General features: G+C 37.0%; 1 protein-coding gene across 1 annotated transcript; it reads right to left on the bottom strand.

Moving 5' to 3' along the window:
* Nucleotides 1-383: 383 nt before the first annotated feature.
* Nucleotides 384-3043, bottom strand: LOC116170475. Its single transcript, XM_031486905.1, has 5 exons — nt 2867-3043; nt 2054-2205; nt 1747-1996; nt 1369-1690; nt 384-1311 (listed from the first exon to the last, which is right to left on the bottom strand). Exons 1-5 carry the CDS (start codon nt 2916-2918, stop codon nt 483-485), a joined length of 1605 nt encoding a protein of 534 aa, XP_031342765.1. The 5' UTR covers nt 2919-3043; the 3' UTR covers nt 384-482.
* Nucleotides 3044-11310: the final 8267 nt, after the last annotated feature.

Here is an 11310-nt window from a genome sequence, read left to right as displayed (position 1 = left end):
GGGGCCGTTTGCCTTGAAAATTGAGCTCTAGAAGTGCAACATTCTTTTCAGGTATGGAAATAAAAAGTACAGAAGATGAATAACATTTTTTTAATTTTAATACTACCTACTTTTTACAACTTTACGTAACACAGTATTCAGTGGCTATCTGTACATCTTACTTAACTAATTAACTTAAATTACGATACCAACAGTCTCGCCAAGGTAACCAAATCGGACATCAGTCTTGCAAGTAAGCTAATAAATATCGATCGTATACATCCGTCATTAGATCCTCGCTCATTTGGTTACGTAAAGTTGTAAAAAGTACGTTTCCAACTCTAAATCGCCCTTCTCAGGAGAAGGCAGTTCTATGTACATTCGAATAATTGCCATGTTCGATATTTATTAACTTATCAATCGTAAGACTGATTGTGCGCGAGTTGATTAGTTTAACGAGATCACGAGTAATATCGCCTATACAACAAATAATCACGGTTGACTTAGAAGAACCCGTCGCCTGTAGGATCATTTAACCACGGGTAGTTGTTGGGACAACGAACGCATGTTTGCAAGTTAATCGTTTCTCCAGGAACTTCTTTAGATGTTAGCCTGCAGGAATGAGGCACCCAGCAGTTGGGGATACCATCCACTACACACTTCTCCCTCCAGGGTTCGAAATTTTTCAATTCCGAAGTCGTTCGGGGATTTTGTATCCACTGTATTACCTGCGTCATGGTGACGAAATAAACGTCGTTATGGTTCGCGAGGATTTCGTCGATCCAAAACAGGAACGCTTCCAAAAATTCCTCGTTGTTCCTAAGCCACGCCGCGTGGAAGTAAAGGCCGAGAGGTGCCCGATTTTCTTCGTAATGGCGGTCGAAGTTGTGATTTAAGAAATTGTAGAATTGGTCACCGGTGATGATGTTTGAGCAAGAATCCACCATGGCACATCCGGGTAGGTATTCGTCGCTGCTTGGATCTTCTCTACGGTCGAGTTCGTTTAGGACCATTTCCCAAACGGCATGACTTCTCGTTGGGCAGCTTTGCAGATTACCGTGGCATCTGTGTGGCATGCGGAAGTACATGGTGTAAGGCCACAAAGGAGGGTTGCTTAGGGGAGCGGTAATTGTCGAGTCGTATAAGAAAGCTTGTTCCTCCATCATTGTGAATTGATTATTTCCTCCTACTCTAAGGTATGGTGCACGTACGCCAACAACGCTATTATCGGTTAAATTAGCGTACTTTTCGACGATTATTCTCATGCCCGCCATTTCTTTGGCCCAATCGTCGACTGTGGCATTACTCCAAAATCGTTCATCATCATTATGGCTAAAGAAAATCAGGAAATTGATGATTGAATGTGCATACAGAATATTGAGTACTTACGTGATAGAATGTACAGCAATTTCGTGTCCTTTACGATGCATTTCCTGTACAGCTGAGTAATTTGTGTACTTATGAGAGATAAAGAAAGTAGATTTGATGTCACATCCGTTTGGATTTTTTCGTTTTCCGTTGAATATTTCTTTGTAAAGCTCGATGTTGTTGTTATTAATTGCGTCATCAAAAGTGATGGTAATCATTTGTGGCACGTCTTTGGCTGGAATGTCACCGGGGATCGTTGTACCATCTTCGGAACAGAAACAGTCGGGAAGTTGGCAGACAGACGGGTCACAAGGTGGAGCACGATTTGGATCGTTGTCAATATCTGGAAAGGTTAAGCAATTTAGACCACGTGAGCTCGACGTTTCGCAAAACACATACCGCATGCATTTTCGTCGGAACCATCCGTACAGTCCTTCTCGCCGTTACAAAATAGTCCCCTTTCGATACAGATCCCATCGCCGCAAGCCAAAAGACCATCGTTGCAAAGAGGTTCATTTGTTATGAGCAAAGGTCGCACTCTTCTCTCTTTGTTCTTAACTTTACAATTTCTGACACCATCTCTCCAATCGCACGTCTGCTTTTCGATGTCAAAATATAAGCCTGCCGGGCAACGGATGGCCTGTAGTCCCTATTATAAGCAATAGCGTTACCATAATACATCGATATGCAATTAAAGTTCACTTACTGAGGAAGTACATTGAATCACATCACGACAGCTGTCACCTTCACCGGGCACAAGCCTAAACCATTCACCAGCGTCTTTATCCTTACAGACCTCGTCAAAGTTGCTATCTGATTTTCCGGCCTCATCTTGCCTTTTCACTCGAAGCGAGTCCTCTGCAAAATTGATTTACAACGTAATAATTCGCCCAAACTCTAATAATTAAGTATGTCTTATCTAGAGAAAGCATCAAAAGGTGTTGGGCTCGTTCCGTCAAAATTAATACTTGATATTCAAATGATCGTAATTAGTTTGTTTTTATGCAAGATTGCATACGTAAATACTGTTTCGTTGTAATGTGGTTTTATGCTTCCAAATACCTATAGGGATCTATACTTTCTAATACTGTAATAACATCAGAACTTAGATAATCGGCATGTTTAAATGCAATAGTGCAGATATAAAAAGTAAAAAATTCCACGGAGGGTACCTCAGTAAGTACCTAACTGTGTAATATAATTAAAAAATTAGTTTTTGTCCGTAATTACAAAAGAATTTTAATTATAAGTATACGGTATACATTTTTGTAATTAGGAAGTAAATTTGAAAACAAATGGACATTACAAGGTAAGCGGCTTTCACATCGGTGCATACAAGTTGCAAATCTGATAATTCGTTTCTCAACAATTATAATTGTTACATACAAGGCAGGTTTTTATTTATACTTTCATTGAAATCTCTCAGCGTGATTAATGAATAAAACTTTTTTGTTAGCCCGTAGAAAGTAAATGGGTCATTGTGAGATTACGCATTCACGTAAGATAAGTAATCACTTACCGGCGAAAGCACATGTCGTAAGTAAGAGGAGCGCACAAAGAAAGCGCGCCATCACCAATAAACTGAAGCACTACACTGTTCAGCACCTGACAGACCCTCCTCAACACCGCAGAAGTCTTTTATACTCGGCCTACATCCAAAGCCCCCGTAGACCGACGTCACCGCACCTACAGTCGGTGGAACATTGGCCATCCGTATTGTGAACGCTTGCTTTTCTTACCTGTTGACCACTTCGTTCGCCAAGAAAAAAAAGCTATTGCAATATGCTCTCCCGGTATCAGAAATTAATTAAAAGAAGGCGAGACGCGACGGGATTTGCTTTTTTTGCCATTCCTCTCTGTACATTCTTGAAAGGTTAATAACGCACGCAGTCTTGGATTACAGTCAGCAAGACACTAGGTACTCTGAAGGACTTAATTACGAAATTGAAATTATTTTCGATTTGCTGGGCACGGTCTTAGTCATTATGAAGAAATTTTGTCTCAATATGTTTAAGGTGTGCTATACAATTGGTGACATGCAATGTAATTTGCATTACCTGCCGATGGGCTAAACACTCCGCCGATGGACTATTATTGTGAAACACTGTGCTGCAAGATTCACCAAATGTAAAATGTAATTGAGTGGTTCCATGGTAATAATTACCCGATGCCATTCAAAGATTTCTGTTCTTGTATACACATTTTTGAGGAAGCAACAGGAACAAAAGTGGTCCATAGATAGCATTATCTTCCACCCCACTCCATCAAATGTAAATGAAAACTGATAACTTTCAACAGACTAAGGAGCTTCGTGAAAAATCTTTTCTCTTCCACTATAGCCATAGTGCCTAGATGGGAATCACTCTTGTCACTATTATCCAAAGTTTCTAAAATAACGACAGTGTGTAAGTTTCTCGCAAAGAGTAAATTTCAAAACTCCTATCTAAAAATTCAATTCATTATCAGTGATCACAAAAACCACACATACCTTGGAACTATACGTATATAATAACAGATAAAGCGCATTTTTTTTCAACCGAAATAGCTTTTGTTTTGACATCACCAATGGATATATTTCTTGCAGACGCCTCAATCGCCCTTTGTAAGTACTCTCTTCCGACAATCCGTTCTTGAGGTATAAGGAAATATACCCGATCACGGTAAGAGGTCGAGGAGGAGGGCTATGGTTGGTAGAAATTAATTCCTTTCGTTGAGATCTTTCATTAAAGTACCATGAGGGAATAAAACTAGTTCCATTCATACCCTCCCCCCCCCCCCCCCCAACCCCTCTCTCTCCACCCCGTACTTTGATAAGAGGACAGAAAGAAGGGCAGCATCTCAGGAAATAATTCGTGGGGGGGCCTTTTAGACAGCGAAATTTGATGGCCGTCGGGTACACCTTCAAGGTACCTACTGCAAAAAATTTCTAGAACCATTCCCCTAGAAGTAGTTCGAAACGGCAGAAGTGGGTCCGGACGGACAAAACGCAAACAATAGCACATTTTTTTTAATTCTTAAAAAATGCCCCAAAAATTATTTGTCGATAGAGTATGAATAACGCGCGTTTGTACATTGTTTAAAATAAGCTTGCTATTTGTAAATTATTAATTGTTTAATAATCAAGTATACCCAAATTCTGCAGACATGTCGTTCAGGCCACAGATAAATGGGTATTTTATTATTTTTTAGAACATATTGTTATTTTTTGTCTGTCTTTGAGTATATCCAATGATGAACGTGGAAATAAAAGTATCTATATCTATCTATCTGTATCCAAGATAGCTCTAAAATAATTTATTAAAAAAAATTACTTCCCGATTCAAACCGGGTTTTTCAAATGGTTCAAAATAGGAGAAAAATGATTAAAATAGCTGCATTCTTCCTCGGGCGAAATGCCGGTGGTGAAACGGGTGGAGGGTGGTATTTAGCAATTTGCAAAACTATAAATTTTAGGGTGTTCGAAGTAGTTGTAGCAAATATAAAAATGAACAACTTTTGCATCTACACTTTTTTCACATAACTTCAATTTTCCGAGAAAAACCGGAAATATTGTTTTTTCGTTTTCTATTTTTATACTTGCTAAAAAAGTCGGAGGGGTCTGAAATTTGGAGGAAATGTAGTTTTTTACGGCATAAAAGAAAACAAGTTTTTGGGCCCGTAAAGTCACATAGAACTGCGTGTGGTAGCAAAATTTTCGTAAAGACTTTTAATAGTCAAAAATAAGCAAATAGCATTACGACAGAAACATTTCGAGAAAATCGCCAAAAACTGAAAAAATAGTTCTTTTTATAAATAAATCGAAATGTTGGATCCGCCCTATTAAAGATTTTTTGAAAAATTCTAACACTCCTCTTCTCCGTTAGGAGGAAATCTTTCAGTTTTTCGAATAAAAATAAAAAAGAATACAATACAATACATACTCAACTCATGTTACACCCGGTATAATATCGGACTAAAGTGGGTGTTTAGTTTTTCAGACTATTTCTTGTTTTATTATTAATCGAACAATGATCTCGCTGAAACCAATAACCACTTGCGTGAGGTCGACCTTTTCTATTGTATTACAAAAGCTGGATACAGGATGTATAGGTACATGAAAAACGAATGTGTTTAAATTTGTTTGTTGATACATCCGTGTCCGGTTTCATTACGGCTAATTACATGTACATCAATTTCTTAATCTAGGCATTAATGAATAAGGAAGAAGCTTTAATCGGATTTTGCGCAACCATACTGGTAATTTTTATTTTTAAATTCAAATTGTCAGTTTTTTATCTGAAAGCGTAGATAACTTTTTAAATAATTAGAGACACTGTCCGACATTCCCAGCAGCGTTTAAATGTTTTATTCTGACTTTGATCCAGGTATCTTCAAAGTTGTATTTGAACCGTGAAAAATGGAGGTAGGTGTAACAGAAGGCAAAATGACATTCGTTTCTTATTATGGAACCCCCAATGCAAATAATAAATTTGAAAGCTTTATTCTGCTTCTAACATGCTACGTATACGCGACCGTATACGTAAGTATTTGTTTGTCTAGAGGCGTTTATTGTTACTCATACACTAATTACTTATTGGTAAATTGAATGTGGATGTATAACGTAGATGCCATAATGGACGTAATTATATTGTCAGAAAGTCCAAATGTAACTAATTAAAATCGAATTGCTTCCGTTTGTTTAATAACGGAAGTAAATACCTATAGGTAATTAGAAAGACGTTCCTTCATTTAGACCATGTAATTAAGGCAAAGATACAACTTTAATATTTTTAAAGAGTACATATCTTACGCGATGTGAGAATACGGACACTTCAAAACTTGGAAAAAAATCATAATTTTGTTAAGGTAGTGTGTCAAATGATGCTTTAGATTAATTGATGCGCAAGCTGCTTTATTGATTTAATATGTCTTATTTGTAACCGTTAAAGCCTGCAAGAATCTACTGCGCCCTTGTTATATCGGCGTATGGAAAAGCAAGGAAGTTGTTGAAGTTGAGATATCCAGGGAAGTTACAGCCAATGAATTTGTCGTAGACACCGAAGAAAAGGAAATTGAAGATATCGCAGGATTCGAAAATCTCACAGAACACGGGGCTGGGGATAGGGAAGGATAAGGCGGATTGGAGAAGCTTATATCTAGAAGATGGCGACCTTTGAGGAGTGCTGTTCCCAAATGGCAGAAACGTGGCTCCTTTCGACAATTCGTTAATGGCTATAGCGATGACTGAGAAACTAGCTGAAAATGGTGTAAGAGTTCCAAAACAAATCAATAAAGTTAGTACAATCCAAGAAACCAACTCGACGGAAGAATCAAATAAACAAGGAAGTTCTGTGAGTAAGAGATGTCATACTTGTGGAATGTGCCGATGCTGACGAATGCAAGACAGCCGATAGATAGCACTGGAAAAATATGAGAAAAAAGGAAGCTTGAAGAGCCAATGTGGTTACATATCCGATTTAACGCAATGGACGTACAAATACCAATATAGGGTGTCCAACAACAGTCAAATATTAGGTTGGCCCATACTTTGTTATATATACAGGATGTTCAGGAATTTGTGTCGAATTACGCAGTTTAGATAATGCGAATTTTTTTAAGTAGAACTTTAATAAAGACAGTTTGTAATTATGCCATTGAATCTCAAAATTTTCATTTACTAGTTGGTTTTCAATTTAGCAGAGCTATTGAGAAACAGTGTTAATTAGTGATGAAATAAAACAATTTAAAAACTGCAAAGATCACACTATGCGCTTAAATAATATCGCGCATGGTTTCCCACGTTACTGGACCATATTCACTGTTTACATGCTAGAGTTAATTACAGCGGGCAAAAATTATAATTTCTGTCATAACTTTTGGTTATTTTTTTAGTAGAGTTAAAGGGGTAGACTGTAGGAATTTCTACGACTATAGGTGCTGTAGCTCATTTTTTTAAATTGGAAAGGTGGCGTGTCTTTGAGAAATGTTTCTAATAGCTTTGCATGCTAGTCTACATGCATGCATAATAGTTATACAGTTTTTATTTTATTATTATTTTTTATTTTGCCTTTGAATTCGACTATTTCGAGTAACATTAGCTTTTATTAATATAAAATAATCGCTGTCCAATAAATGAGGGCCAACTTCTCACTGCTCCTCAATTTTTCAAAACTCCTTTTTCCCTCAATTAGTTCCATTTGCACCCACAATAGTTCTATTATACTAGATGGATTTTTGAAATGGTTTTTCCAGATTCATTAGAAAACTGAAAAATATTATAGAATATTACAAAAAAATCTGAGGTTCTACTTACAACCGGACGAGTTTTATAGCTCTACACAAATTTTAGAATTATTATCTTTTTTCATCGGGCAAAAAGTTTTAAACTACCCGATATCAACTTCCAACTACACTTCTTCTCATTTCCCAAAATTCAAAACAGTTTCGTAGTATTTTTTGCTTCGAAAAATCAGTAAACTTAATTTAGAGCATCGCGCCGTGCCTCATGTGCTCCTTACTAAAGAGCGCAATGGTTCGCAAGTTATCCAGAGAAAAATGCAACAAAAAACCAAGAGGTTAGCCTAGAAAATTGATGGTGATTATTTTTTGGGCCGTGAGGGCCTTTAATTATTGAATACATGACGTAAGGAACCACGATTGGTATTGAGGTTTATGGAAGCACGCTTGGAGAGGACCCTTAAAGCAAAACAACCGAACTCATGCTGAACAAAGAGTAAGCTGCTGCGATATACCTCAAGAGCCGCAAATATACACCAGATAATGACCTGAAATGGTCAGTAGCGTTGCTTTTTGAGGCGCAAACAAACGATTTTTTTGAATGGGTGAAATAGCTGAAGAAACGCCGGACCAAATTTTTTGAAGCTTAGTACGTACGAGACTTGTCAGTTGTCAGGTCATCATAGTTCATAGACTTTTAATCCGGCTCTTAATCAATAGTACTTATCCTTGAACTCGAGTAGAAATCGATTGGCGAAAGTTTGACATTGCTGCCTGTTCGTTTTTCGAGTTAGACGAGAACAGACGGACAGACAGACGGGCAAAAGAATTCACCTAAACCAACGCTCTCGTATATTGCGATCATTAAAAAAGCCCGAAATTGCAATTTTGGAAAATACTAAAATTTTACATTGCAACCCATATACTGTTTATGTACCGGGTGACCCAATAAGACTGTTCCTCGGCCATATCTCGGGAACCGTTCGTCGTATGACTTATGGGTAAAAAAAATTATTGGGTAAATCGGTCATGAAGAATCGCTGGAAAATATTTTCAAGTTCTAAAAATTACCACCAGAGAGCGTAACTGCCATCTTAAATTTTAAGATTGCATTTTTCTTTAAATTTCGCATAATAAACTAAAAAAATTTTTAATTTTTAAAGAGAACCAGTTTATCTATCATTTTCGTAAAAAGATTTCAAAAACAAAGACAACAACAACAATGCCTCACGCATTCAATTGTTTTTGCAATAACCTGCTTTAACTTCTTAACGGTTTGACCGATTGTAACAAATTTGGTATCGTTGAAAAGAGCATTCCTTGGGCAATAAGAATCAACCATGTGTGAATGTAGTTAATTTAGTTGAGTCCTTCTCCGCCAGGGAGCTACTTTTGACACCATGACCCAAATCCTAAAAAAAATAAACAATTTTCCCAATATTTTAAGTTAGGAACGAGATTTTGAACAACGGTTTTCACTGGCCTCTTTGGATGTTATTTGGCTACTTATTCCATTTGATTTTTTTGATTTTTTAAGATTTTGGGTCATGGTGTCAAAACTCGTCCCCCTGGTGGAGAAAGGACTTTTGTCAAAAACTCGTCCCCCTGGTTGACCAAATTGACTATATTTTTCGACAATTCGTTAATGGCTATAGCGATGACTGAGAAACTAGCTGAAAATGGTGTAAGAGTTCCAAAACAAATCAATAAAGTTAGTACAATCCAAGAAACCAACTCGACGGAAGAATCAAATAAACAAGGAAGTTCTGTGAGTAAGAGATGTCATACTTGTGGAATGTGCCGATGCTGACGAATGCAAGACAGCCGATAGATAGCACTGGAAAAATATGAGAAAAAAGGAAGCTTGAAGAGCCAATGTGGTTACATATCCGATTTAACGCAATGGACGTACAAATACCAATATAGGGTGTCCAACAACAGTCAAATATTAGGTTGGCCCATACTTTGTTATATATACAGGATGTTCAGGAATTTGTGTCGAATTACGCAGTTTAGATAATGCGAATTTTTTTAAGTAGAACTTTAATAAAGACAGTTTGTAATTATGCCATTGAATCTCAAAATTTTCATTTACTAGTTGGTTTTCAATTTAGCAGAGCTATTGAGAAACAGTGTTAATTAGTGATGAAATAAAACAATTTAAAAACTGCAAAGATCACACTATGCGCTTAAATAATATCGCGCATGGTTTCCCACGTTACTGGACCATATTCACTGTTTACATGCTAGAGTTAATTACAGCGGGCAAAAATTATAATTTCTGTCATAACTTTTGGTTATTTTTTTAGTAGAGTTAAAGGGGTAGACTGTAGGAATTTCTACGACTATAGGTGCTGTAGCTCATTTTTTTAAATTGGAAAGACAACAACAACAATGCCTCACGCATTCAATTGTTTTTGCAATAACCTGCTTTAACTTCTTAACGGTTTGACCGATTGTAACAAATTTGGTATCGTTGAAAAGAGCATTCCTTGGGCAATAAGAATCAACCATGTGTGAATGTAGTTAATTTAGTTGAGTCCTTCTCCGCCAGGGAGCTACTTTTGACACCATGACCCAAATCCTAAAAAAAATAAACAATTTTCCCAATATTTTAAGTTAGGAACGAGATTTTGAACAACGGTTTTCACTGGCCTCTTTGGATGTTATTTGGCTACTTATTCCATTTGATTTTTTTGATTTTTTAAGATTTTGGGTCATGGTGTCAAAACTCGTCCCCCTGGTGGAGAAAGATACAACCAAATTGACTATATTTTGGTTGATTCGCATTGCCCCAGGAATGCTCTTTTCAACGATACCAAATTTGTTAAAATCGTTCAAACCGTTAAGAAGTTAAAGCAGGTATTGCAAAAACAATTGAACACCTCACACCATCTTTGTTTTTGAAATAACTGAGTTTTTTACGAAAATGATAGATAAATTGGTTCTCTATAAATGTGAAAAAGTTTAGTTTATTATGGGAAATGTAAAGAAAATGTAATTTCTAAATTTAAGATGGCAGTTACGGCCGCTGGTGGTCATTTTTAGAACTTGAAAATATTTTCCAGCGATTCTTCACGATCGATTCACTTAATAATTTTTTTTAAATCATACGACGAACGGTTCCCGAGATATGGCCGAGGAACAGTCTTATTGGGTCACCTGGTACCGTAAATTTTAACGAATGCGACCTTTTGAAGCAACAGCAAGTGTTTTTTTGGCGCATTTTGCATTATTTACTTGTAAAAAGGTAGCTTTTAATCTCACTTTGGCCGGCTGGTAGCAGATGCGGGCACGTAGAAAAACGCTTGTAGAAAGACGAGGAGTGTATTGTACATACCGGGGAAAAGGGCTACATGATGTGGGGTCGGCAACATTTGGGTGTCATTCCGAGCGTGTTAGACTAACGTGTGATTTTTCAGTTCTTTTCCTACCTTCTTCTATACAGTTTTGGTTCGATTGTCTTCAAATTGGTGTCGCCGGAAAGATCTTGTAAACACATACAACTCACTTAACCTACTCCTTCAAATCTAAATTTAACATCTGCTATAAAGTAAATTAATTTATATTATTTGTTTTATCGACCATAGATATTAAATTATTAGCATGTTTGTACTGTTCTAGAGTGAACATTCCAATTATGATGTTATGTACCCATCTCTGTCGAGTGCAGTTTATGGGTTGGCTTCGGACGGGGCCCAAAAACGAGGTGTAATTGAGATTATCAATCCTTACCTCTTTTATCTA

This window comes from Photinus pyralis, unplaced genomic scaffold (genome assembly GCF_008802855.1).
Source record: "Photinus pyralis isolate 1611_PpyrPB1 unplaced genomic scaffold, Ppyr1.3 Ppyr1.4_LG5, whole genome shotgun sequence".
Lineage (NCBI taxonomy): Eukaryota > Metazoa > Arthropoda > Insecta > Coleoptera > Lampyridae > Photinus > Photinus pyralis.
Note: the sequence above shows the minus strand (reverse complement) of the source record. Positions and strands in the feature narration are given on the sequence as shown.

What these genes read in the sequence shown, in the direction of transcription:
- LOC116170475 (XM_031486905.1), bottom strand. Translation starts at nt 2,918, where the DNA reads ATGGCGCGCTTTCTTTGTGCGCTCCTCTTACTTACGACATGTGCTTTC. An exon ending in TTCCGACGAAAATGCATGCG is followed by an intron (nt 1,691 to 1,746) that starts GTATGTGTTTTG and finishes TAACCTTTCCAG; the next exon opens with ATATTGACAACGATCCAAAT. An exon ending in ATTGCTGTACATTCTATCAC is followed by an intron (nt 1,312 to 1,368) that starts GTAAGTACTCAA and finishes GATTTTCTTTAG; the next exon opens with CCATAATGATGATGAACGAT.